This window comes from Chelmon rostratus, chromosome 3 (genome assembly GCF_017976325.1).
Source record: "Chelmon rostratus isolate fCheRos1 chromosome 3, fCheRos1.pri, whole genome shotgun sequence".
NCBI classification, from domain to species: domain Eukaryota; kingdom Metazoa; phylum Chordata; class Actinopteri; order Chaetodontiformes; family Chaetodontidae; genus Chelmon; species Chelmon rostratus.
Window position 1 is genome coordinate 4,611,618 of NC_055660.1, and position 27,850 is coordinate 4,639,467.

Sequence of the window (27,850 nt, forward strand, 5' to 3'; positions counted from 1 at the left end):
GACAAGTAGCAAATCCTCACATTAGAGAAGCTCGAGTCAGACAATATTTGCTTGAAAAACGACTGAAATTATTCATATTCTCAGTCAAAATAGTTATTGACTAATGTTCTCTCAACAGACTGATCATTTTAGCCCTAATCCTTAGATTTGCTGTGGCGTTTAGCGTAAGAAACCAGAAACAACATTTCTAAACAAATCTGCTCCAAAAAAAAAAACGAGATTACTATCCTGCATGACCAGTCAGTGGAGCAGAGCTGCTGCTTACACAACACATGAGTGGAGCCTGGGAACAAACAGGCGCTCGGAGTAACCTTGCCAACCAAAGTGGAAACTCCCCCACGCGTCCATTCATGTGAGGATGTACAGCCCTCGCCGCTTCCTCACAATACCATTTATACTGAGCTCTGAGGCCCGGCCAGGGACGAGCTATCGCTAGGCAACAGGCAGGAGGGAATCCGCAGCACAACACAGACTCTGTTCCTGCTGCTACAGTGAGCCTCATGACAGATAACGGTCCGGATATAATTGAGACCAATTTGACCACAGAGGGTCAAATTCAAATCCGTCGCCTTCGTGGTGCTTTAAACACGGAGAGCAGCATGAAAGCAACATGCTCTTCTGTTGTGGCTTCAGTGCGGCAGAAATAACATAGATTATCTGAAGAGGTTCAAGAACAATAATTAAATTAAGGGACGAAATTGGAAAAATACCCCATTATCGTGTTTTCAGGGGACAGATTAATCTCTCTTGTTAAAATTACATTTATTGAAAAACACTGGGATTAAAAATATGATTCCAAATCTTTTGTCAGCCTCTTCAGGCTGTCTTGATTTAGTTTTTCTTTTTCTTTTCTGTGCTTAAAAAGCATGTAATGGCTATGAAAACAGCACAATAACAAAACCAGTAATCAAATACAGAAGGCACACCTCTACAAAGGCTGTATCTTCTAAATGGAAACTAGTGAGTGAAACAGGTTTAATCTGCAACTGGATTTGAGTCTACATTCAAGTACAGGTAGTGAGACAATCATAGAATATTGGTGGCAGAAGTACGTGCAGTAATCCATGCCAGAGTAGAGAAAGTGTGCAAAAAATTACTTTTTGTGGCCAAAATCAAGGGCAGAGCCCAGAGCCCATAGTGATGTCTGCAAATGACTTCACCTTGGGCATCACCTGGGGCTTTTGTCCATCTAACACCTGATGATATTCCATTTAAAATATGCAACAAAGACAGTAAAACCTCATCCTGAAGAAGCTGGTATCACAAAATCTGAAAAATGAGCTTGAAAAATTACTTCAGATAGTTTTTTTGCAAACACATGTCAGCATTAGAGCCGCAGCTGAAAAATGACTCATAATGCCAATATCTGGACCCAAAGTCCCATCATCAGGTTTCCCGTTTCCTCTGATCAATAATCCAAAACTCAGAGACGCTGGATTTAAAAACAGGAGAGCAGCAAACGTGAGGAGTAGGAGGATAATTTCTGTAGATCAGCTCATTGATTAATTGACCAGTCATTTCAGCATTAGCAGTAGTGTTTTGCTGTGGAAGTGTCCTCTCTTCATAAAGTCACTTTGGGTTTATAGGATTGGAAGTTAAGAAACTGAGTGTGTGTTATGATTAAAATATAACCCGATGTTATCCAGTTGTTTCAATTCTAGCCAGCATAACAAATAAAATGGCAAACCAGGGCCATAGTATTGAGATATCTACCTGTTTGTGGTGTGTTGGGGTCCCAGACTACATCCTGTAAGTAAGTTACTATTACAGACCCGTGAAGACCACTGGAACTTCATTTGATAGATCCAGTTTGCTATTTGAATAGACTAGAGTTGACAAACAGGACCTCCCCGACAGAGACGATGAAAAACTTTATGAAGTAAAACAAAAACCACTGAAGGGAACTAACCTGAGACTACCTGGTTTGGTTTGGTCTGTGTTAAATTTGGCCTACAACCCCTGCGATAAACGTTAAAAGTATTCCCCCGTGGATGTAATTAACCAAATAATTTGCTTTATTGAACATATAAGATGCCTTCACACAGGTAACAAAAACAGACAACTGATATGCTTGAAATGAAAAAAGAAAAACCCACATTTTATTGCACTTAAGTTATAAGAAAATAAAATTCTAAGTGAATCAAACAAATACACAATCCCTTTAAGGTTTTTTCTGTCTGTTTTCTTTTTTGCCAGGCAGTTTACATGAACTGAAAAAATAAAACACCTGCAACAAATCTGATTTCTCAAACCAGATCATAAATTAAAACAGAGGGAGAAAACAACGAGAGGAGATAGAGCAAGATTGTTTTCTTTTTTTTTTCTTTTTTAATATACAGTGTTATACCACTTTCACAGTTCAGCTTGAGTTGTGACTCTTGGAGATTGAGACGATTTTCGTTTGGCTACAATGTTTCTGTTCACCTTTGTGTTTGTATTTTTCCCCGCCGACGATCCACGAGTCCGCGGCCGCCCCGCCGATTTTAACTGCGATACATGTAACACTAAGACTCCTGGCAGCGCCACCTGTCGGTTGATGCTTGTGATGGTCTCCTCTGTTGCTTCGGACATCTTTGAATGGAACAACAATCACACACGGATACAGACGGTTCTTTCATTCACGTGTTAAAACCGATACATCTGCTAGTTTTTTTTTTTTCTTTGCCAGTCCACACAGCATTTGTACATTTCCCCAAAGAACAGGCTGAAAGAGCTTTGTCCCAAGGAATGTGTTTACAAGTTGCCCATTAACACGCGAACACACGCACTCATGCACGCACGCACACACACGCACGCCAACAGTGTACATCCCCTCGTTTCCTCTCTGCAGGCGATCCCGTCAGTATCTGTCGGACGCGCTCCCTCCTCTCAGCCTCGTAGAGGCACGTTTGGCTCAAGTTTCAGTGGCAAAAAACAAACAAAATAAACAAAAATGTTGGATGTTATCTTTTGTCATCTTTTGTTTCTTTAAGTCCAAACACATAGAGTTCAATTTGGAATTTTGCCTGGGACTAAAACGTCGCAGCAAGTAAAAGTTCCCTCTCTCTCTTTTTCCATTCATCTAGCAGCATAAATACAGTTTGGCCACTGCAGGAAAACAGTAGAGGGGAAGGGGCTGGGGGGGGGTTTCAGGGGCATTAATCCACAGCGCTTAGAGCTAAGAACCTTTACTTCCTCTCGTCACAGCACCGGCATTGAGGAAACCACCCCAGCTAGACTCTGAAAACTTCTGGACAGCACTGATGTTTACGTGGAGATGGAGCTCCAAAATCAGGTATGTAGAAAACAGAAAGGAAGAACAAACAACTCAAATAAAAAGACAAAAAAACAATCCTTGTGACATAATGACAGCAAACCTAAACAGAGCAGCTTTCTAATACTGGGATTTGTTGCTGTTGGCAACTGCAAGGACAAAAAAAAAAAAAAGAGAAACCCCTTTCATATGATAAACCAGAAACGTACTGAAATTCACAGTTGTGTTTGTGTGCGATATTGTAAAGAAATCAAACAACTGAAACCGAGTGGAGAACAATAAGAACGGAAATGGAGTGACAAGAAACGAGCCTGATTGCAGGCTTTCTCTCCTCTACAAGCAGCTCTTTAGGTGTAACTGTGTGTGGAAATTTAGCTTTAAATGTCTTCCTCAATCTTTTCCACTTTCCGGTTGGCCGTTTGAGTGTATGTGTGTGTGGGTGCGCACTGATGGGGGTAGGGGTGGGGGGTGGGGGGTGGGGGGTGGGGGTCTTTAAAAAATAATATATCTCTGTACATCTCAAAATCTGTCAGGCTTGAGCGAAACCAAGTCTCTGTGCGAAGCTGACCCCAAACCGAAAGGGTTGAGAGTCACTTCAAAAGTTCAGTCGTCTTTCCTTTCTTCCTCTTCTTTCTCCCAGCCAATCGCGGGACAGACCGGTCGTGCCCCCACCCCCTGCCTCGTTTCCAGCCCAATCCCCTCCGACTCCACCGCCTACTGGTGGTAGGGGGGACAAAAGCAGGGGCTGAACACATGTGAGGGTCTGCGGCTCCGTCGGTAACATTTGCCCAAAGGGGGACGGGGAAGATGATTGTAGAGGACAGGACAGCCCACTGGTGGTGGTGGTGGTTGTAGATTTTGCGAGTTTGGGTGAAGAGTTCAGGGCTTTGGCCCTCCCGGTTTCTAGGCGCCCTCGTGTCCCATTCCCTCTCTACTCCTTCCTCTCTGTGGTTCGCTCTCTTCGTCCTTCCTCACCGTGTCCCTCCTCACTTCATGTCCACGTCAAAGTCCAGCACCAGCAGCTTGGTCTCCTCTGTGCCGTTGCGGCTGCCCACCGCGCACACCAGCTTGGTGTTGGAGGCCCGGATGCGCCACACCACGCCGCCGCTGCCGCCGCTCTCCAGGGTCACCAGGTTTCGGATGAACTCGCCCGTCTTCAGGTCCCACAGTTTAACCGTGCCGTCGTCCGAGCTGGTGATGACGAAGTTCTTGTTGAACTGGAGGCACGTCACGGCACTCTGGTGCTTGTGAGGACCTGAACACACAAAGAAGCAGCTGGTTAGAGGGATGAAGTGCGAGGTGAAGAGAGGAAAGGACGGGGGCTTCACCCACATCCCTACAGCCATATTCAAAGTGGCTGCTTCAGGGGCAGTAAAGTTGCAGTAATTGAAGGAGTGATTTATTCAGTCAGTATGCAAGCATGCAAGTGTTACGAACGTTAGGACTTTGTTGATATCACAGCTGTAAAGTTATGTAGTAGATGGCACCTCTGCATGAATTGTTGCCTCTTTGCCTGCAAATCTGCATCTTGAAAAAGCAGCTTCAATAATTCACCTAACCGACCTTTAAATTCCTACAAACGTGACGGAAATGTAAACAGCGATGCACAAGAGGAGACTTTCAGTTTACTGATCATCCCTGCAGGGTTTTCCACAGTGGCCGGACATAAACCCCACCTCTGCTAGCATCATAAAATCAGTCATATGATGTGGAGCATTAACATTCGGGGGAAAGGAGCACCGTTTCACATAGCAAATGTCAGTTCTGCACAGTTTGTGTTGTTTAGGCCACCATCTTGTAAGGAATCTGATGACGAGACAAGAGGTTAACCATCTCGACCAAACACATACGTGGAGGAAACCCTGCCCTGGGCCGCCTGCTATAACAATAATAATGAAACCGAGTAATGTAGGGGACGGCTGAAGCACAAGAACCCAGATACAGAACGAAGAACTGGAAAACAGAAGCCTCCATAAGCCTCCGAGACGAAGAGAAAACACATGGCTGGCGTTCCTGAAGCTGCTGCGAGTGCAGCGAGGTGTTCAGGAGGAGCTGCAGGCGGCGACATGCCAGGACTCCGGCCTGTCACTGTCACGGAGGCTAAGCAGCTCCAGCCACACCTCCGCCTGGTGTGTTTGTGCGCTGGCAGGAGGCCACAGTTAAAGCGAAGACGGCGGCTCTCGCTGCCTCCACTGAGGTGACTTTATTTGCGACTGTATGTGTGCAGTGACTTCAGATTTCCCTCAGGGCTTGAAAATGATATCTTAATTAAATCAATTAAGGCGACACAAAACACAAACAAGCGCAGAATCAAGTGCTGGCAAATGAAGTGCTTTTTACTGAGGTTGCTATAGCAGCTATTTCATTCAGACACATTTAATTTCTTTCCGCTTTCAGAATCCATTTGCAGAGAAAATTTGTTGAAATCTCACCGTCAACAAGCGTTCACATCTTTTCCATTTCTGTCTGCAGTTAGATCAAAGGCAGCGTTATTTACCCGAGTTTACAATGCAGCTCTGTACCAACCCCCAACATGCCTGCCTGCCTGCCTCCTCCCTCCTCCCTCCATTAGCACAACAAAGCAGCCTGCTCCATCATTACCTTTACTCTCTTCAGCTGACAGTGGCGACCTTGTTGCTGGCCTATTGTCTTATCCAAACACGCTAATGAATGGCAGAAACTGTCCGCTGACCTGATTATATGACCTACAAAGTTCCCTCAGCCCTCATCCCTTCACTGTAGTCACCCCCTCTTCACAAACATCCTCCCCCCGGTCGCTCTTATCCCTCCCCTCTCTCCTCAGACTCTCACTGGGGCATCCTTTTGTTCGCCCGGTGTGTGTGTGTTGGCGTTTGCAGGAGCAGCATACACGGTTGCAGTTTGCTAATGAGGGCGTTTAGGGGTGGGGCGCCCATGGTTGCTGATGCTATTCAGCAAAGGATTTCCAACTTCCTGTGAGGCCGCAGTGCTGCTAATGGAGTTTGAACTATTCAAACGGACACAAAGGAAATGAGACTGTAATCAGGTCCAGCAGGGCCACAGGGTGTTGGCAAACAGGTCATGCAGTCCGGGTTTTAATTGGTCTCTCAGTTTCAAGATAAGTCCCATCTTATGTGCTCTCTGTTGTTGGTCAAGGATGTTGGGTGTTAATGCCTGAACAGCAGCAGTTCACATCTCAAGTGAATGCAGCATAAACTCAAACCAAACAACAGGAAGTGTACTTCACAGCACTGCGGCACAGATAATGTGCTCTTTTTCTTCTAATTGTAGTCTGACCTTTCCGCCATGACAGCAGACTTACATCTGCTCGGTGGAGCTGTACATTTCTAAGTTCTACCTTAATATCATAACTGCTGCTCTCTGCTCAAACATGGCTGCTGGGATGGCGGACTCACCTTGCAGTGTTTGCAGGCACTGGCCCGTCTTGATGTCCCAGATCTTGACAGTGGAGTCTGCGTTGCCTGAGACCAGGATGTTGTCTTTGAGCTCCATGCCGCTGGTGAGGGACTGATGCCCCGTCAGCGTGTGGATACAGTTGCCCGTCTCCACGTCCCAGACCCTTATAGACGTGTCCAATGAGCCGCTCACCACGTGGATCCCATCAAACTAGAAGACGGAGAGGATCAGAAGCTCAGCTCGACACTCTTTTCACCGCGACATCAGACTGAATGTTGATGGAAATCATTCCGTACTGAAAATTAAGGCGCCATCAGTAACTGCCACCTTAACTTGCAGCTGGCGCAGTTGATACCTACGCAGCATACTTTGTTTCTGTTAACAAACTCCAGATTAAACTCATTGAAATGAATGAATTTTATTGATCTGTGAAACTTTTCGTCTCCTCATCCAATAGTAGAGCATCGACGCTTTAAAAGCCAAACGATGCAGCCTTGTACCAAAAGCAATCTGTCAGAGCAGTAAACAACCTCCTCTCACCTCTGTGGTGATGACACCAGCTGAGGTGCACTGTAATCACACAGAGTGGGTGAGAGGACGTCTCAGAGGACACACAGGGACCATTTTTACACAGAATGGACACACACACAGCAGGATACATTAAAACATTATAAGAGAGGAGAAAAACATGAGTGGAATCACACACACACACACACACACCCCCTCACCTGTAATGAGTACACTCTGTTGGTGTGGCCCTGCAGCGTGTGGAGGCAGGTCTCCGTCTCGGGGTCCCACACTTTGACCATGAAGTCATAGGCACCGCTGACCACCCGCCGCCCGTCGTACTGGACGCAGCGCACCGCCGCCACGTGGCCCATGAGGACGTGTAAACACTGACCTGTCTCAATGTCCCAGACGCGCAGCGTGGCGTCACGGGAGCCGCTGACCACCCTGACAGGAAAACCACAAAGACAGCGAGTCACGCGCTTGCAGCAGAAAGGTGAACGCGCGAGTCTGGGCGCGGCACAAGCGTGAAGTCTTTGTGTGGAGCTTCACGTCGCCACAGCAGCAGCGTCTTCCATTCTATAAGATTAAACTCAACAGTCTGCACAACACTTTCATTCATTCCTTGGCAGCTGCATTGACAGAATAATGAGGCAGGTACGAACACTTTCTTTCACTGCTCTGACAACGAGAAACCTACAGTATCACATTCGTGTTCGTACTTGAATGTACAAAAACACCCATTCAACTTAAACAGCCGCCCTCCAGCAGTGTCTTCACCCAGAATGGAAAAGGAAAGATACGTAACAGAAAAGGAAACTCCCTTTAGGGAAGATTGTTACTCCAGTTTTACAGTTTTCAGATTATTACTGTAAGAACAGTTTGGCCCACGGATATTATTAAAAAAACTGAGACACAGACGGAAAATACACTAATTTCAGGAAAATCCGGTGACTGACTGACACCTAATTTCCACCAGATTCCCGTCACTTCAATAAAGACTGAAACTGACAGCCCTCCACATTATGAAATGATCTATATCACAGGCTCTTCAGATTAAAACAGAAAACATGCTGTAAATACACACGGCACACACACTCTTTATTTAAAAGATGCCTCACGGTGCAACATAGATGGAAATCACCGACATGTTATTCACTGTGTGCCTGCAGCTCACAGCATTTCCACAGTGAGTGAGTAATCAAATGCTACATAAAAACCTGGTGGGCCCTAAGGCAAAAAGAGCACTTCGAGTCTCTGGAGTGTAATACTGAGGGAACGAGTGAGCAGCAGTTCACTTAAGATGGTTCACAGGGTCTATTTAATCACTATGAGACCACATGCTCACTTTCATAGAGATACTGTCCTCTTACAGTGTTGCAGAGATGCTCTTTTTGCTCGGCGGGATCGCTGTTAAGTCAGTACTCCAATACTAACAGAGCACGTGGAGCGTGAGAGGAACAGCTGAACGTTTTTAAGGCAAACACCAGGTCAGAGGTAGACGAGAAGATTTACACTTAACTTTTTGTAAATGTTACACAAACAAGATGCAGCGTGTTATTTGGGCAGATCCAGGCTAGCTGTTCCCCCCTGCTTCCACTCTTTATGCTAAGCTAAGCTAAGCAAAGCAACTGCAGGCAGCAGCTTCATATTGACCTTAAGATATGAGAAAGTGAGTATGTGGATTTCATAAAATCACTATTCCTTTAAGAGGAAGACACGTGTTTTTATGAATAAACCTTTACATTTATGTTTGCTACAAAACTTATCTGTAAAGATCTGTAAATAGCATTAATCTGCATATCTTCAAAGTGCTTATTTTGTATGACCACCAGGACAAAACCCAAAAATATTCAGTTCAATGTTGCACTTTTTTGTTTTTTAACTTATCAAAACAGTCAACAGATTAATATTATGTCAATCAACTTTTCAATTAGTTGACTAATTATTTCAGTTTGAGGTTTATTAGCTAAATCTACATGGTATCAAAAGCACTATGGTGCCAAAATACACTACAAAAGAGTTACAATCCTAACAAGCCGTAATGGGGAGGGTTGGCCCATACCTTTTCTCATGTAGGTGCATGCAGCGCACTGTTGAGGTATGCCCATAGAGGGTGTGGATACATTCTCCTGTCTCTGCGTTCCAGACCTTGAGTGTGCGATCGGTGGAGCCGCTGATAATAATGTTGTCTCTCATCTGGGATGACCACACGCCACCTGTGTGGCCCACCAACGTACGCAGACACTGAGAAGACCACAGAAGAAGAGGAGGAGGAGGAAGAGGAGTCAGTACATTCCCTCACTGTTACTGCAGACTTCGGATGTTAGAAAAGTTGCTTTCAAAGACATTCAGGGTGATTTCGTTCATATTTATTACATTTGAGTTTAAGAACTCATAAAATCACATTTGTGATTTTTGCCCACTCTGACCTCCCACTGCCTTCAGGGGAAGAAAGACAAGTGAAATGAAATGTCTGTGACCTTTGAGGGGAAAGATGAGTTCAGTCATTGCATACCTGCTGCTGCTGCTGTGCTGGGAACAAAATCTCTCCCTGAGCTTTTATAATTGCTTTCACTTATCTGCTGGAAAGCGGGCGATTCATTCTCTTGGCAGAAAGGGTTGACAACTGTCTCCAATAGAGAAACGCACCCATTCATCCTCATTAGGGACGGTAGATTAGCTATTGATTACCGCAGTTATGGAAATTTTTCTGATCAATTGAATTTGCGTCCCCACAGTTTGTCTCATTTGTCCCTCGATTTAATCATCCTAAATGCATCAAATTGAAATTCTTTGGGGAGAGGAGAGGAGCAAACTGTGGAGGAGGTCAGTGGGGGCGAGCGCTGTGGTTGTGTGGCAGGTTCAGAGTGGAGCGTGTTGCTGAGGTGTAGAACATGTGACCCCCTGACTGCAGCTGATAAGCCGCTCAGCAGTGAATGGCAGCACGGGGCGAGAAGCTTTATTGCAGCGAGTGGAAGAGGAAGATGATGCTGCAGCCTGCCCTCCCCCACTCTGCGCTGTGATAAAGAGAATCACTTCATTAACTGTGGGCCAATGTGGCATGACCTAACAATCAACCTCAATACAGTGTTAAAAGTCTTACATGTTTTATCACCACGGTCCTTTTTCTCAGCTTTTTGCAGCAGTGAAAAGAATAACACTGCAACCAGAGGAACGTTTGACTAAATTACACTTTAGTGCGCATTTAAAATGCAGCAGAAACGTGGCTGTTTTGTGGAAAATCGTGCCACATCTGCGATAAATATTTGCTTTTCCTCTGTACCACGGGCCTGCAGTTGATTGTGAATCACACTCGCAAGGATGCAAGATTTTCCTTGTGAATCAAAGCCAGTGGTCGAGGTTCCAAGAACAAGAATCACAGTGTGTGATTAGAGCCTACTCAAACACTGCGTGGGAGGAGAGAATACCTGAAATGAAGGGCTTAGGCTTCTTTATCTGTCAGTGAAACAAACAGAAAATGTGGCTGTCCCTGAGAGAGAGAGATTTGCATTCTTTTAATGAACCAGTGAAGGACCTTTTCTGAACACATGTGGGTTTTCATAAAATGCTTAATATTCGAATTATCATTTCTGTTCATTAAAAAAAAAACAGTGGGAGAGCTTTGTATTGAAAATGTCACCTTCATTCGACTTCGCAGGAAATATCAGGAAATAAGAGTCAACTTGACTAAAAGCTGCGTGCAAAAATAAGCGTCTTCACGTCAAGTTATCACATTATTACGACGACTGAGGCTGCACGGTCACCTGGTCCACAGCTGAATCTACATTAGGCTTGCAAAGTTTCTATTTCCTTTCTAACATTTATTTGTATGTTTTGACTGATTCCACAGTTTGACAGTAAAGAAAGAAAGACAGACACACAATGGAAAATGTTTCTAATGCATTTAGGGTTAGAACAACCACAGCAACAACAAGTGCCAGTTCTTATGTCCTCACCGGCATCCTGACAGATAAAGGAAGGAACTGCGCTGCTGCAGCCGCCATTATTTTCTACAGGGAGACTTAAGCCTCACATGAAAACGCTTCTCTTGGCACGCTTTGCCCCGCAACTGCAAAAGCTGGCCGTGCTCTCATCTTGTGGAAACAGACGAATGCTGGTGGAATAAGGCAGATGGATCGAAACGGTGAAGACTGAAGGTATTCTGATTATGGCAACGTGTTTGCACTTTTCCACTCCCTGAGCTGCTGATTGGATGACATGGGACATGATTTACTGTTCAACAGGCTGAAGTCACGTCACACTGTGGCATTATTATGGAAAGACAACCTCACAGCCTCTCTTGTGCAGTCATTCGCACCCATGCATAAACGCTGGATGGCATTTCAATAATGTCATTTGACAAATTAAGTAGAAATTTCCTTATCTCTAATGATCTTAACAGAATTCCTCTTAAGTTCACAGCTCCACAAGTAATCTTTAATCTGCTGGTTAATAAAAAAGAGGTGAGGATAATCTGGGTATCCATGCAGCTAAAGCGTCTGGCAGAGGACACCTCTCCCTGGATATGACAGCAGTCCACAGGTCTGCCATCTTAGATCTGCCTGACAGCTGAGACCGCTGCTGACAGGCACCACCAAGGACAAGCGCCGCTCTGTTAAGCATCCGGCAGCTGCCTTTGCAGCAATGAGATGTGTGCGGAAGACTGACGTCTCTCAGTGATGCTGGAGGACACGCAAAGACAAAAGGTCCACCAGGTGAGGACGGAGCCTTTAAGTGTCGTCTTCAACGGGAAAGCGGGCTTTCTGAAATTCCCACCGACCACAAATCTGAACCTGTATTTTCAAACTCCTGTGTTTCTTCAATCTCTGATGCAACATTTTCACCACAATCAAATCCCCATTGTCTCACCTGATCGCTAAGCAACGGCCCAGTTCTTTCAGAGGTGTGGAAGCATTTAAATATAATGTGTTCATATAATAACTCCCTGATTGCCTCACAGCAAGGGCTCAGTTTTCAATCAGGGTTCAATGTGTTTTACATAACAAGATTAATCAGGCGCAACACAAAACTGGCAGCAAGGATGAAACATTAGCGAATACCACAGAAATACCTTAGAATTTGTTCAGTCTTTGGCCAGACCCTGCTGGAGTGACTGTGTCTGATGAATATTTGTTGAACATTTTATAATTTAAGCCATGTCCATGCAAATAACCCTCTCAAGGATGGGACACTTTGCTGTCGCTGCTTCAAAATGCACAGCGAGTTTGAAAAATGCAAAATTCACAAACCGAAAAAAGGATAGTGGACAGATTCATTAAACTATTGATAAAAACATCTGTTACAACCTTGTCAGCATCTTAACCGATGCACTATTAAGAGATGGGTTGGGGATACTGTGAGTAGAAAAAGACTGTGGTGATGTAGCGCCGCTCGATTCATCCCACGCCGTCCCATCACAGGGGAACTTTCTGATCGCTCAAAACTGAACACTGCGAGTGAAAGCAGGCCAAGTGGCCGAGGAGAAGTGTTAAAGCTGCTCTACCTCTGGCACAACTTTGTCCACGCCATGACCAATTTCTTTCTCCATCCTATCAATTTTAGTCCGCTACCTACAGTGCAAGCCGCCGGAGCTGCATTTCAAGTCTCTCCAGTGAAGAAAAGGACGGATGTAGCTGCTGATCGCCGCGAGTTCGAGCCAATTCACCCTTGTAATCTATAATCGTCCATCAAACTCATCGCTGGTTTGCGGGGACTGCTTTTTCCGATGAAGGAAAACCTGCCCGAAATCAAACGTAATACCTTTTCAGAGCATGTAGCCGATGGAGCAAAGAAAAAAAAAACACGCCTTCAACCGACACTGAAAGCCTCACATCAGGGCTCCTCATGCCCACTGATCATTGCGCTGCTGTCTCTTATTGATCCAGTTCTGGGGAACACCCGAGTTGTGGCGTTAGCGGCTGATCTTTCTTTGAAGTTAAAGGATTTATGTGAAAGATGAAAAGGCGCACCCAAGGTCAAACAAATCACTTCTAAAAAGGAAGGTTATGGAATATGTATTTCCCTAACGACTTGGCTATTTGCAATGCGAAGGACACAAGGAGTGGATATTTGCATGTGGATTGGGAGCCACAAGAGGCATTCATCCAAGGACCATCGCAAACTGTGTAACACCTCGAAATCCCTGATAGCCACTTTACAGTCCTGCATCTCACGAGGGACAAGCTGATAGAAGAAAAAAGCAGCAATCAAGTCCTCAAATAGGCTGGCGAGGACTATAAAGAATGTTGACAGCGGAGAGGAAAAACAAATGCAGGTGCTGGTAATCCCATTGTACTTTTACTTTACAGTTTTACTGGCATTGACAGCCACTTCACCCGAAATGGTCGACTAGGCTTAATTGGCCATTCCTCTCGAGTGAGGGATTCTCTCTCTGGTGTTGAGAGCCGAGGAGGCAAAGAGATGAAATCCACAGAGGGGATGCGCTCTGAATGCAGCACCCAAACAGAAACGGATTTGGGCTCATCTCTTCCTCGTGACTAATGTAAACAAACAATTCTGAGTCGGATTAGCGTTGTAGAAACCGCAGACAATATACTGCACGTCTGTGTGACGCAGCTCTGAACGCAGGGTGGTTTTCACCAAGAAAAGCAGTCGAGCCTGCCGGTGATGTGACTCATCGCAGACTTCCACCACCAAAATATGGAGCCACCACAGCTGTAACTCAACAACCTGTCATCCAGATATTAGTCTTTGGGTGAAGGAGAGCCAAATCGTGCTCCATGCCTATCGGATGACCTTGGCGAGATCTGTTCAGATCAGCAAATGCTGTGACTGATATGCGTGTAATCACTAGTGGGCCGAATGCCAACTTCACTATCTGTTAGGCCGAGTCTTTGCAGCAATGAAAAGCAAGCTCTCTGGTCTATTGTGTCCAACAGAAAGAGAAACCTACTGCAGTGTGATTATGCAGAATATCAATCTCTCTTAGGGCTTTTTTTTTTTTTTAGGCATGTGTTTTTATTTTTGTGAAATGAAACAGCAAGTTCACAGCCCAACCGCATCTCATTTAGTTACCAAGCGAAAGTGAAAGCAATAGTGTGGAGACGAGAGAAATCTGCAAAAACGGGTTACAGAGGAGTTTTAGCAGGAAAAAGCTCTTTTGAATATGGAGTCCAACATTGAGGCATGAAAGTGCTGCGATTTACAACAGTCTGTGAACCTCTCTCTAACACAACAGTACCACCACTGCCTTTCTTTTTAATACACAGCGTAAAGCTGCAGCACAAGGCCTGTGTGGCTGCACCAGCTTCAGCAATGAATACTAACAGCGCTTGCGGACATGTGCTGTGTAACAAGTCCGCTACACGTAAGAGGGGAGAAAAGACTGAGATAGTCTTGCCTGGATGTTTCTATGTGGCAGAGCAAATGTCACTAATGACCGACTATCAGGTTCGAGGCAGCTGTGCAGATACACTCAGGTGTCAGATGCGAAGGCTGTTATGTGTAGCTAACGTACAACATGCTACATACAAAGTCTACAATTTAGATGACCGTCTCCTTCACTTCCCGTTCAACAAGTCCCGATTGGACAAACCCAAAGAAGAGAGGAGGAAATAGAAAAGCAGTTCACTCGTACCTTTCCTGTGATGGCCGACCAGACTTTCAGGGTGTTGTCGTCGGAGCCGCTGACGATGCGGTTGCCACAGAACTGGAGGCAGGTGATCACGTGGTCGTCATGACCTTTCAGCACCTTTTAGATGGGACGGATGAAGAGAGATGCAGTGAGAAGGACATGGAGGACGGGTGGATGTGGAATGACAAGGCAACTGGCAAGAACTGAGGCGGACATTGACACGTGTCCGGTGCTTTATACATCAAAGACGAGATAAGAGGAAAATGTCATCAAGTGCTGCAGGTGTACACAGCTCTTTAAGCAGAGCCGTGTGTGTGTGTGTGTGTGTGCAGTCTCTGCTGGCTAATAATGGGTCACAGGACTGCAAGCTCAGCAAACACTGTATATGCAAAGGAGTATGAAGAGCACACACAGTAGCCAAATTTACATCAGTGGCGGCCTAAAACGACCCGAGGCCGTTCCATACGAGGCCCATTAAGGATCAGCTCGAGCATGCTGGTCATGCTTTATGGAAAACTTCTGAGCAGGCAAAAGACAAATGGAGTCTTTAGCCTGAAAGCGAGGAAGATCACCCTACCCACCGGCTCAATTATCATTCAGCACGAACGCTGCGGAGCACGGACCTGACCCATCACTAACTTTCCATCAGCTCCACACCTCACACCCTCATTGAACCGTCTTTTTTTTTACTTAAAGCCATCTGATAAAAGATCCATAAGATCAGCTTTCCTGAGGGGAATTAAAAGTTTGAAGGAAAAGCTACCTTGGGTGATTTGAGGTCCCCTCTCCTCCAGTTGGTGTCTATCCTGTGCTGCCTGATGTAGGCACACTTCCAGGGGCTGTGGGTGAAGCCAGGCTTGACGACTTTCCTCTTCTTGAGGGGCAGAGGCTCATCGATGCCTATTAGGAGAGAGACGGAGGCAGATTGAACTAACGGGCTCTAAAAGTATTTTAAAAACAGGTAGAACCGCGTCTTAAATCACAGAGCTGACCACAGCGGCGGCTTCAGACAGTTTCCGCTGGGTGTCAGCATGTTGTCTGCTTGTCTGAATCTGTTGCGAAGACGCGAGACTCACCTTCCTCCCTGCATTTCTCCCTCCACAGCAGGTTGTCTTCTGCCAGGATGCGCCAGTAGCGACACGTCTGGGCCGCTTGGAGGAGGTCCTTCGGTTCCAGGAATGACAGCACATACAAAGCCAGCTGTTGAAAGACAAGGACGAGGAACGTGAGAGGTGTGAATGGAAACGGAGGCACAGAAAAGGAGCCGTTATTCGCTGCAGCAGGTAAATACAGCAGAACAAACACCGCACGGAAGTTTGAAGTGACTGAATCACAATAACAAACAGGGACAAACTACATGCACGGCATGAACATCGTTAATCTAACTGACAATGGTAGACAATGGCATTACCATAGAATTAAATCAACATTTCTATTGAAGCCGAAGAACAAAATATACAAAAGGAGCTTCACACAGCAGCTAACAGCATCAGGGCTGCTGCTCGTCAAGCCAAAGCCTGCATAGAAAGACACAAAACCTGGTATAATGAGCGTAAATCTGGACCCCTGAGCAATCGGAAAAGAACAGTCATATATTTAGATAAAGCCTTTAACGCACAATGTCTGCTGCAACTATGACACAATGCGATGGATTAACCATTAGGTTAAGTGATTACTCTGTATCATCATGAAAAGGGGAAGGATTATGGGTTTGGTTTGCAGGATGAGATGTAACCCCCACTGCAAATATTGTTCTTTTATTTATATCACAATAATCCGAGATGATAATGACTCACAACAAGCCGTGAGACAAATTCAGGAGCCGAGTCGTGAACATCATGCTGGTTTCACAGAGATATTAGTTTGGAGAGTCCAGGCCAGGCTTGACATGCTGGACTGCAACTCATGATTATTTTCACAATCGATTAACCTGCCAATTATTTTCTGGATGAATCAGTTGGTCGCTGTGTAAAACATTAAACCAGGATGCAATCATTTGTAATCGACCTGTGTTTTCTGACAAGTGTTCCTGAGCCCAAGTGTTGAACCTCGCTCCACCCTCGCTGTGAACCACTGAGCCTTTCCAGGATGCTCCTTTCATACCAATCATGATACTCTCACATGTTACCAATCAACCTGTTTACCTGTGGAATGATCCAAACAGGTGTTTTTGGAGCGTTCCACATCTTACCCAGTCTTTAGTTGCTCCTGTCCCAACCTGTTTGAAACGTGTTGCTGCATCAGATTCAGAATAAGCTGAAATTTACAAAAACCACTGAAACTGATGAGGTCAAACACTAAATATATTGTCTTTATACTGTAACTGCTATTTGTTTTACAGCGTCCCAACTTTTTTGGAATTGGGGTTGTAATCATTTCCCACAGCCTGAGGTGATGTCTTCATATTGTTTGTTTTATTAGACCAAATGTCCTGATCTGAACAGCCTTGAAAAGCTCTTGAAATCTATTTCCTGATTTGATTCTTCAGAGACTTCTCGATGTCTCCCGGTTGAATGTGCGACTTTCCGCAGTTCAAAACTTCTTTTAAACATTTTAAGGAGGATCATTATGAAGTCCTTATCTGGTACTCGGTATTCTTCGGGTTTTTACAGTTTAGTTTTAAGGTTATTTCAAGTCACTTGCCCCAGACAGAACCCACAAACCTCAACATCCCTCTATCATCTGAAAGCCCGTCTAAGCCAGCAGTCATTACCGGGCTGGAGGACATTCTAAAAGTTTTATGAATGGACCTCGAGGCAGTGATTGCTTTTTAAGCCCGACACTCCACCCTCTGCAGATTCTCTTCATAGTTTCAATTTCAGCTGTATCTACAGTGCAGCCACGGGGATTGTCCTGTTAAAATGACTTGACAGCACCACCCAATATAAACCCAGCAGCTCTGTCACAGAGGAGACACGGGATTATCAAAAGGAGTCGCAGGGAACCGGATATGAAAGCAGAAAGCAAAATGAAAACAGGGGGCTCACGTCCTGAGAACGCACATGATGCTGTTGTATGTTTGGCTTTGGAGCAAGTGGCGCTGACACCTTGAAATCTTGCATCCTGTTGCCTCACTCTCTTTGCTACCAACCCCCCCCCCCTTCATCCCAACACCTGCCAGGCAGAGACAAGGTGTTAAGTATTTGATCAGCTACACCAGATACGGTGGATTGAGGCTGTTTTGTAAGAATCCCTTATGTGATCTTATCATCAGCGTGGCACTTCAGATTGTTTGTATTGTCAGTTATGATGCAGAGCAAAAACAAGACACCCACTATGGATGCCGTTAAGTGATGTGAGGCAAGGCGGTGACAGGATAAGGGCTGGGGAGGACGCCTCGTCTCTGTCGCGTACGCTCATTCAAAGACAATTTCTGCCGCGAGGGAGATTCCCGTTGGAGTTCAGGTCAGAAGGAGGAGGAACAGGAGGACGAGGAGTAGAGATGAAGTTGTGAATTGATGAGAGGAAAAGGGGAATTCAGGGACTCACCTCTTTGGGCAGCAGGGAGATGAAGTCTCGCTGAAACTGCGGCTCGATCACCTGCATCATATGCTTGACTTGTGTGGGCTCGCAGCTGTCAATCAACTCATCCAGCGCCAGCAGCTTCTCTGGGCCAGTCCAGCTCTGGAGAAACACGGGAGGAGGAAGCGCTTTTAAAAGACGACACGCTCCGCATCACGCTTCTGTCCGAGGTGACTTACAACAAGCGCGTTCAAGCTCGACGGCAACAAAAGCTACACTACATATCATCATCAAAAAAAAAGGGAAGTTAATCAAACAAACGACTCGAGGTGTGCTCAGCGGCTCAGTTCGAGTGCTTTGGATTTTCTGTTTCTTTATAAATCAGACGTACGTGAGTAGCTCGTACGTGCCGGCCAATAAAAACCTCCTGAAAAAAAGAAACTGCAGAGTCAAGATGAAATCAAGTAATCCTGACCCGCCGGAAGTTAAGCTGCACCCTCTGGTCGCACATTATCAGCCTCACAAACCATTGTTGATGTGGAGCGACGGCTGGTGTCAATGAAGAAAAGGTGTAGCGAATTAAAATTACTGAGTTATCTTATTTTTCACCATTGACATCCATGAGATTTTGGACAATCGTGCATTTTGCTGCTAGACACAAAAGTATTTAATACAAATTTCCAGCAGCAGAGTGTTTTCTCTGTATACACCAAATCCTGTAATAGCAAACTTTCTACTTTTCTCTGTGCTGTGCTCTCCAGAGGATCTCAAAGTAGAGGGGAAAATGTTTTCTGCAAGTTGGCGATCACAGGTGGAAATAGACGAGTTGAAAAACACAGCAGCGGGGCAGTATGGGTTGATTATGCCAATCTACTGTTCTCAACGCCTTTGCGCGCTTGTGTAAGCTCTCTTTTTCTTCGATTGGGGTGTCGTGGAAATATACCGCCTTGTGCAGTGTGCCTAACACGCTAATGTTCCCTACGTGACCTCCACGGCGGCACTGAGTTGCTCGAGGCACCTGACTATTTCGAGCAGCCAACACATTAGCGGAAAATTTGAACGTCAGAAACCAGAGTCCATTAACAACTCTGTGGGTTGTTTCTTCGGCTTGAATGTTCAGGTCTTTAATGCGGCTGAATAGCGCTGCGCTGTGTGTTGGACCCAACAGCCGCAGTTGTTTTTCCTCAGTGGAGCGCCGAAGTCTTGCGGTGATTACAGGCTACGAGGCACGATGGAAAATCTGGCACACGCAAACCACCTGTAATTTGGCAGCTAAAAGCTTTAGCCAGAGGTGCTGGTCCTGGAGGTAATCAGGGGGTTCAGAGACCTCCTCCCTACCATTGGGAAGAGCACGCAACAGTTACTGTGTGTTACCTTCATTTTCTACTATAGATTATTCTTTTTTTTTTGTTTAAAGTTCACAATTCCCAAATTGAGAAGGGGATTTTTTGCTTAAACTACAAGTAAACACTTAAGCCTGTTATGTATTCATACATGTACTTGGCAATGTTTCCTGTCAAATGAAGAGGGTTTGGATTATGTTAAATATTTATTCTCTAATTTGGCACAAGCTTGAATAGATGCAATTGTTTTCCCAAAGAAGTTCCTTAAAAGTTGAGACTTTGCATTGTTCCCTGTGGGGCTGGAAACATTGCAGAAAATTACTGAATATTTATCTCACATCAAACTTCTGAAGGGCTCCGTGTTTTCAAGAGTTTCCAGGATAAACTCTAGTGATTCATCGTAGTTTATTGTTTCTCCCCTCCTTGTCAGAATGGCTGTAACACAAACCAGGAGTTCACATCTGGGATCAGGGTGCTGAAGTCAGGCTGGCCTCACTTCATGCACAAGCGTTCAAACTCTTTTGATCAACTAATCATTGTGACAGGCTGCTGACAAAAAAAACTTCAGTCCAAACGTTTAAGTATCTGCTGAAAAACTCCCACATCATTTCATAACGACTGAATTCTTTCGCCTTTTTGAAGGCTGAGCTACAAAGACACTGGGAAGGCACTTATTTCATATTTTATGCCGCTCATAATAACTGCCTTTGCCTTATGTTATTTTGATAAAGTTCAGAAGGAAATATGCATTATTAAACTTTATCTTAAATTTCTAAACATGTGGTATTAATTCCAGATGTGCTGGCATATGCTGGTTGGATGAAAGGAAGTTTGGCATTTTGGAAAATAGTTCCACACATAACCCTTCACAAAATCACAATATGTTGTTTGTAAAATAAAGTTTTTGTACGGATTAAACAAGATGTATCGTGTTAATTAGTGAGCTTTAGAGGTGCTGGTAGGTGGATTCTGGAGTCTTTATGCTAAGCTAAGCTAATCGGCTGCAGCTTTATATTTAATGGAGAGACACGGGTGGCATTGATCTTCTCATCTCACTCTCTGCAAACCTGCGACTAAGCGCATTTCCTAAAATCTCAAACTAATCCTTCAGTGTAATATGTGACTTTGCCATGACCACATGTGTCCTTGTGTTTGTCATTTAGATTGTGAAATCCCAAAATAACCCCAGCAGTTTGGAGGTTTTTGTGGAAAACATTCTTTCTAGGTCCAGTACGCTGCTTTTTAGTTGTGTCTCTGTCTCTGATGGGAGCTACAGGCTAGAACTGGACTGAAGAATGTACAGAATGTAAGTTTGAGGTTTCGCTGCCAGATTAAAGGCAGAACAGACACGGCAGCAGGTCAGGCCTGAGGACTAATATATGTAAAATAAACACAGAGGTGTCACAGGTTCGCCCAGCTATTCAAAGATAATGAGTTTAAACTCTCTTAGGTAATGAAATCCATGGCAACCTATTACACAGGAAATCAGAGAGAGCGCGTCAAGGCTAATATATTTAAATGACATCCTACTTTCCATGAGGTGTAGAACCATTAGAGCTGAAGTCTAACATGAAGGAAACAGCTCTATTATGTTGCATCTGTACAGACAATGATAATATAGAAGAAATCATATAAAAAGTGGGGTAAACTATAATACAGAGAAATGAATTCAGTATAACTTTACATCTTTATGTGTCTCTGGGCTCCACACACACACTGAAGGGGCTGAAAAGAGATCAAATTAGTCTTGTTGTTCATTTGCAAATTGTGGAGACAAAGTCTGCTCTTTTATCCTTGGATAATATATTAAAAATACACGAGACGGTAGTAATAGGCTAAGATTATCCAGCAGTAACTTTATCTTATTTCTTTCAGCAGATTAAAGGAGGCAGCATCTGTTTGAATACACGCTACGAGTCTACAGTAGAAACATGTGATCTTATAACTCTGCTTTTTAGTCTGAACAGGTACGGCTAATTCCAATTCCACGCTACAGTGCCTATGGTAATGTGTTGGGCCAGAACAACAAGGCACCAATTATCTTTGAGGCTAAGTGAACATTGATTGGGCACAACATCTGCTTTTTGATGAGCTTTTGCTCGAGGGTTCAGTACTGCCCACGAGGGAAAAGGGAAAAAAGAGAGGAGGAAAAGCCGACTGCGCTCACCTGAAATGTTCGGAGCCATTCCTGGAGACCCGTGGGTGGCTGGATTGAGGTGATGCGCCGTCTCTGCTGCCCCTGACCATTGGCTGTTCTGATGTGGCCAAATGTGGTGGGTGTGGCTGGACATGGGACAGTTCCTGGGCTGCAATCAGCAAGGAAAGAAAAAAAAAAACTTAAAACGAATCACTTTCATAGCATTTTCACATTATAGCACAAATTAGAGAGAGGACTCGAAAGCTGCTTTCGACAAGAAGTATCAAGAAAAAAAATCACATTATGGGAACATATGAAGGATACACGCTATTAATAAGAACAATCATAGGCTCATTTTCAGGGCATTTAGTTGTTCCGGAGTGAGTTTTGCTGCAAATATATTTCCACTACAAAGAATTCAGAAAAAAAACACAGAAGATGGAACACTGGAACAGCAAATAACGCAAAGTAAAATATTTAATGCTGCACTTTAAACTAAAAGCATTTTTGGCCATCACTGATTTGATTTAGCAGCAAAAACTCCGGCTGAAAGCATGTGAGTTCTGAGAGGCAAATTCAAATCAATATCATTTTCTTTTCGTATGCTAATTTCTTAAACAAACCCCCATTCTCTTCTCTTTCTTCTGTACAGTTTAAGACCATGTGAACAGATCTGCAATTATAATAATAAAACAGGTAAAATCTCTTTTCTTTACAGTCAGAAGTCTTTTCAAGTCATTTATATTGTTCCTGCTCTAAATTGACAGTTCTAGCCTGAATGAACAAATAAAACAGAAACTTCAGACTAAACAAAACATTGTGGCTTCAGAATAATGAGAGTATTTTTATGTCCTTATCAAACAGTTTCAAACTAAATGTTATCATGTTGGTCACAGAAATCTGAACAACATGCAGCATCTCAAAATCACTAAAAACTAAATATTTGCCTGAATGTACTTCCAAGTTATATATTTTTCACTCAGACTTCAAAGTATGCACAATCCCACAGTTTTCTGTTCAAGTCCAGACTCCTGTTGTAAGAACCTGGATGTGAAAAGCAGCACTGGACTTCAAAGGGCACCCATGTGCCCTTGTAATGCAAGGGCAGCGGGAGAAAAGCGTCCAGTGGGCACCCTCTACACTCCAGATTCTGCTCGCTGACAGCAAAATGGAAAGCTGGGGGTCCATTTCATTATTGATTCATTTTTAATGGGAGAGGAAGCTGAGACGGAGCCGGTTACATGGCAACATTTACAGTTAAGTGGCTGTGTTCAGTCTGAATTTTAATGTGGCTACATGTGAACACGTGCATTAAATATTCAGGCTTGGAGAAACATCTGGGACTGCTGACTGGATGCTGGAGGTACCAAACGATGTGGAGCATCATTCTGTTTGAAGACACGCAGCATCTTTTTTCTTTGCTTCTTGATATTTTTTCAGCATTTTCAGCATTTTCTTTTCATGCTAGGGTCATTTAATATGTGTAGAAAATGGAAGTGTGGCTTTGTAACATGTCACATCTGCTAAGATCATTTTGACCCTACGGTGGGTAACAAATGCAAAAACACTGTCGTCAAAGACAAACTGAGGAAAGCTGTGTCTCTGTTGAGCAACTGGGAGGTTTTATGCATGAAATCTGGACTGCTTTACCTTGGATATTCTGGGCCTTTGCAGGGTTTTTTTCCTGAAGGGAAAGATCGGACCTCGGGGCCATGGTCCAACTTTCTCTTCATCTGACAAAGAAAAAAAGAGAAAAGCATTAGAACCCATCACAGCTTAATACAAAAAACAGAAAACAGCTAATTATTACATGATATCCATCTAGGAAGTAAACAGAAATGCACATGTGTGCCATGTAGAACGTGGTTGGAGGGGGGCAGCTCTGGCATGTGTTGTATAATCCATCATTTGTTCCTTCCCTTCTGATAACTAAGTCGAAGTGACTTTACTTTTAAGGGAGAAGCCAGCTCTTGAAAGCAAATTTAAGCGAGGACACGGTTCATGGAAGTTTTTAAAAACAGGGATGGGAAGCAGAAAATTGCTTTTGCAAGTTACAGACTTTGTTAACATTATGTCTGAAATTCAGCATATAAAAAACAGACACCACAGTCTTGCAACAGCTTAATGCAAATAGGAAATTAAACTTTAATGCATAGGCTGGAGATTCAATTTATGAACAAGTCCCATAACAAAGCAGAGACTCATCTGTAGGTGAAGCAGCTCAACATTATGAGGTAGTGGGATACAAAGCAGGTGCTTGTTTAACAAAGCTGAGCTGTATTTGGATTATTTTCCATTCTGGATATACTTGACAAGTAACAACAGTGACCCCAGGGCAACCACACATGCCATCCAGAAGCAATCATACATTCACACCCAAAAACCCTGCGTACAGACTCTTCATGCACGCTGAATAACCACAAACGTGTTCGGGGAGGGTGCATTCTGTTGCACTGAAGTATGATTCACACTGATATTTGAGAAAGAAAAACACAGCTAGTCAGTTCTTTATCACCCTCCATCACCTGCATGTGCACACACCGCCCCATCTCTGGTGCCACCTACCCTCCTGTGCAAACAAAGGAGCCTGTGTGAAGGCCTGGGCAAGCCACTTTTCTCCATCCCATGCCTGCCTCGTTGGCAAAGCCTCTCACCACACATGCAAGCGATCGCCATCTCATCGCCCATCCGTCAGGATTAACAAACTGAACACGAGTTAAAATAAGATACACAATGCGACTGTCTGGCCTTGTTTCTTGATAAATTAAATATGTTTCATGTTTAAGTGAAAGCTTAGCGAGATTTCGTAGCAGTCCTGCACTTTCGTCTTCAAGTAAAGCCAAAGATGATTTATTTCTGCGCTGTTGCACGTAACATATTGTTTTCTGTCGTGGCTCAGCAAGTCATGCTTTACACTTTCATGTAGGGTCGAGAGAATTTGCCAACAGCTTGTCTGCAGTTACAGTCCAACCTGTTGTGCTGCAAGACACAACCTGGACAATTTGTTACAGAACTTCCATCTGTCCTCCAGCTATTGTAGGATCTGATTGTGGCTTGTAGAAAGCAGAAACCACATTCGCCCCCCCCTTTTGTGGAAAACAATGCTGTTTTGATACATTTTGGGTATGTTATTGTAGTGTACACTACACAAGACAACAGCACTGGACGTTTGACTCCATACTGTCTGGCTTTACAGTGGCATGATTACATGTCTCTCCTCGAGATGTGTGTTTTGTTGTTTTTATCACTATAATTTGGTGAGTGTGTGTTTGTCCTCCCAGTGTTTCCAGCCCGAGGCTCACATCTGAGTGTCGCAACATATCAAAACAATGACGAAACAAGAAAAAAAACGGGTCAGCGATGCTGAATTATGAGCACGAGATCAGCTACGGCACTCAAGTGATGGGTATCAATACAGGATCCCTACCTCAGTATTCAATGTGGACTACAGAGTGAGTCAATGCACCAAAACAACTGACACAACCAAGGCTGGAGTTTCTACAGGCATGTGTACATGACTAGCACACAAACATGTACTGCAGGTTAGGTCCCCCCTGGACATTAGACTGTGATCTGACCAATGATTTGTGAGCTTTCCCCCACAGGTTAGCTCCTGCGTAGAGCTGCAGAGGGGATCAGGGGAAGAGCAATGAAAATCCTGAGTGACTCATTGTGGAGACGTACAGAAAAAGCACTGGGAAATGTAATCTAAGTGGCAAAAAACATGCACCGTAGTCCAAATGTTTTCAACGGCTAAGTAGATATGCAGCTTACGTTCCACTTGTCTGCATATAAAATATGTGGCTGCTTGATTGGTGAGGAAAATAAAGGAGGGTTCAGAAGATATTCCTGCTTGTTAAGATCCAGCACTTAAACCCGACCGCCTTGTTCTTAAAGCAGTGATCTCACTGCAATGGCAGTTCAGTAGCCAAGGAGAGCCTGGGTGTGTGTGAGCATGCACTGTGTGTGTGTGTGTGTGTGTGTGTGTGTGTGTGTGTGTGTGCATATTTTATGTGTGTGCGCCTCAGAGTGTGAGAGAGAGAAAGGGGGAGCGCTGGCTGGCTGGCTGGCTGGCTGGCTGGCTGGCTGGCTGGCTGGCTGGCTTTGAGTGTGTGCGCCTCTGTGTGTGCACATGTAAGAAAAACCTCAAACTAAATGCGGGCGTGGAAGAAAAACAGCGTGTAACCAGCCTCTTCTTGTGTTTCGGCCTGGGAAAAGGTAACCAGAGAACGCAGTGTTTGTAAATCACCACTAATCAGTCGTCCCCTCCTTCGTCTTGGCTTCCCCCTTCCCCGTCCGTCCAAAAGCACGACAGATGGATAACACGGAGAGTTAATGGCATTTTAAAGACAGCAATCGCTCTTACATAATGTGTTGATTCATTTCCACACAGACTACATCCTGCAGCATCAGTCACTTGGAGAATCTTTTCTCCTCTTTCAAACACCATTTCAAGCAGCCGTGAAACAGTTTCATCATGTCAATCATCTTCGCAAGAGATTCACAAACACTTGCATTTGACTACTGGCCATCTTGGAAAGAATTGGCAAGTTGTCAAACAGAGAAAGACCAGAACTGAAAACTAGCAGAAAATGGGTTTGAGTGTTTATTTCAAATAAATGAGTCCTGGTGTTTTCAGTTTCAGAGCCACGTAAAAATATTCAAAATCCTGATTTCTGAGAGTGAGCGCATCCGCAAAATGGATGGAACACAGGCAAGTCGCCATTCAACTGAATAAACTATTTCCTATTGATTAAGAATGACATTTTCACTTCATCATTAGGATTAATTGAGTAGAAGCGTCAACACCACGCAGACAAAGTGCACACAGCCACACACACACACACACACACACACACACACACACACACACACACACTGCAGGAGCTCTTTTTGTCAGATTTTTAATGCTATGCCATTTGTTTACATCACACACTCTGCGTAACAGATTCCCTTTCATATTTTAGTTTGTGCTCTGCATTTCCAACCAAGGGAGCATCATCTCATGGCTGCCATCCAGCATAATACACCCAGCATCCTTGAGGATATTCTACCTCGCGCAGTCTGACACAGTGACCCATTATCTGTGGCTGGAGCCTGAGGCGAGTGCACGATGTCAGGGAATAGGCTACTCCAACAGGCAACAGCAGACTGATCACATGCATGCATCTCAGGCAGTCACTTTGGTCAGCGCACGATAACCACTGCTGCATAATGTGGAATCATAATAACCCTGCAAACTGGGGAGGATGCAGGGGGAAACTGGCTGTTCTGGTTCCTGGAGCTGATCGTTTGTTTGTTATTTTTTAGTGGAAGTGGAAGTCTGCATGTGTTAAATCATACAGGAAGGTGACACCAGCCATCATTATGCAGTATATATGTTATAAGATAAAGCATCTGCTAGGTTGCTGGAAAGGAGGACCACAGCTGAGGTGCAGAGAGCAGTGAGCCAAAGCGGGGGGAAATGGGATCTAATGCCATCCAGAGACGGGAAATCAGTAGTGTGTGTGAGGCAGAAATCTGATCATATTTTCATCCAGCATTGCAGAATTAAATGGCCATATGTGCCACAGCAGTAACCCCAATTACAAATACAAGGAACAGCCCAGGATCGGTGCGGTTTATTTACGCAGCTGAAGTTACTGCGAAGGAGGAGGATGGCACACCGCGACGTGCTGTTCCAACGTTCAACGCAGAGATAACATAACACCATCTAACATATAGGCCCGGGCAATTAAAGCGGCGTCTCTGGGGGTCTGCTCCGCAGCTTCATCCTCCGCAGTGGCCGTGCGATCAGCCGCGAGAGGCGCGTCAAAGATAATGAGGGCGACGGAGCGCGTCAAACATGAAATAATAAGAGACGGGGCTGACGCGGGCGGCTCCAAACAAGCAGAAATCCTACTCACTTTGTAGAAAATCATCTTTAAAGTGCCGTAGAACCCCATCCTTGTAATCCGGTGTGTTTTCCCTTTTCCTCTTCAGTGACAATCGGTGAAGTCCAAATGTGCGTGCGCGGCGGGGAGACGGCTCTGGCGGTGTGAGGGCAGCGTACTCTCAGGTAAATCCGCCTCTGATGTGAACATGCTCGGGCACGTCACCGGGCTGGCGTGCGTGCGGTAGATTCCCCCGGTGCAGGCATTTACCAAAAAAAAAAG

At 44.6% G+C, this 27,850-nt stretch overlaps 1 protein-coding gene across 1 annotated transcript; it reads right to left on the reverse strand.

The window, feature by feature from the left end:
* Positions 1-1,992: 1,992 nt before the first annotated feature.
* On the reverse strand, positions 1,993-27,714 carry fbxw7 (F-box and WD repeat domain containing 7). The gene is made up of 11 exons (XM_041966757.1): positions 27,602-27,714; positions 23,346-23,428; positions 21,726-21,864; positions 18,243-18,377; positions 15,830-15,953; positions 15,517-15,653; positions 14,757-14,870; positions 9,222-9,403; positions 7,378-7,603; positions 6,649-6,859; positions 1,993-4,508 (listed from the first exon to the last, which is right to left on the reverse strand). The coding sequence occupies exons 1-11, from the start codon at positions 27,638-27,640 to the stop codon at positions 4,240-4,242; spliced, it is 1,659 nt and encodes a 552-aa protein (XP_041822691.1). The 5' UTR covers positions 27,641-27,714; the 3' UTR covers positions 1,993-4,239.
* Positions 27,715-27,850: the final 136 nt, after the last annotated feature.

Bases quoted from the DNA above. Each gene is read 5' to 3' on its own strand.
- fbxw7 (XM_041966757.1), bottom strand. From the start codon at position 27,640: ATGGGGTTCTACGGCACTTTAAAGATGATTTTCTACAAA. The intron at 23,429-27,601 runs GTGAGTAGGATT...TTTCTTTGTCAG, and splicing joins TAAAGATGATTTTCTACAAA to ATGAAGAGAAAGTTGGACCA. The intron at 4,509-6,648 runs GTGAGTCCGCCA...TTGTGTGTTCAG, and splicing joins GTGCCTGCAAACACTGCAAG to GTCCTCACAAGCACCAGAGT.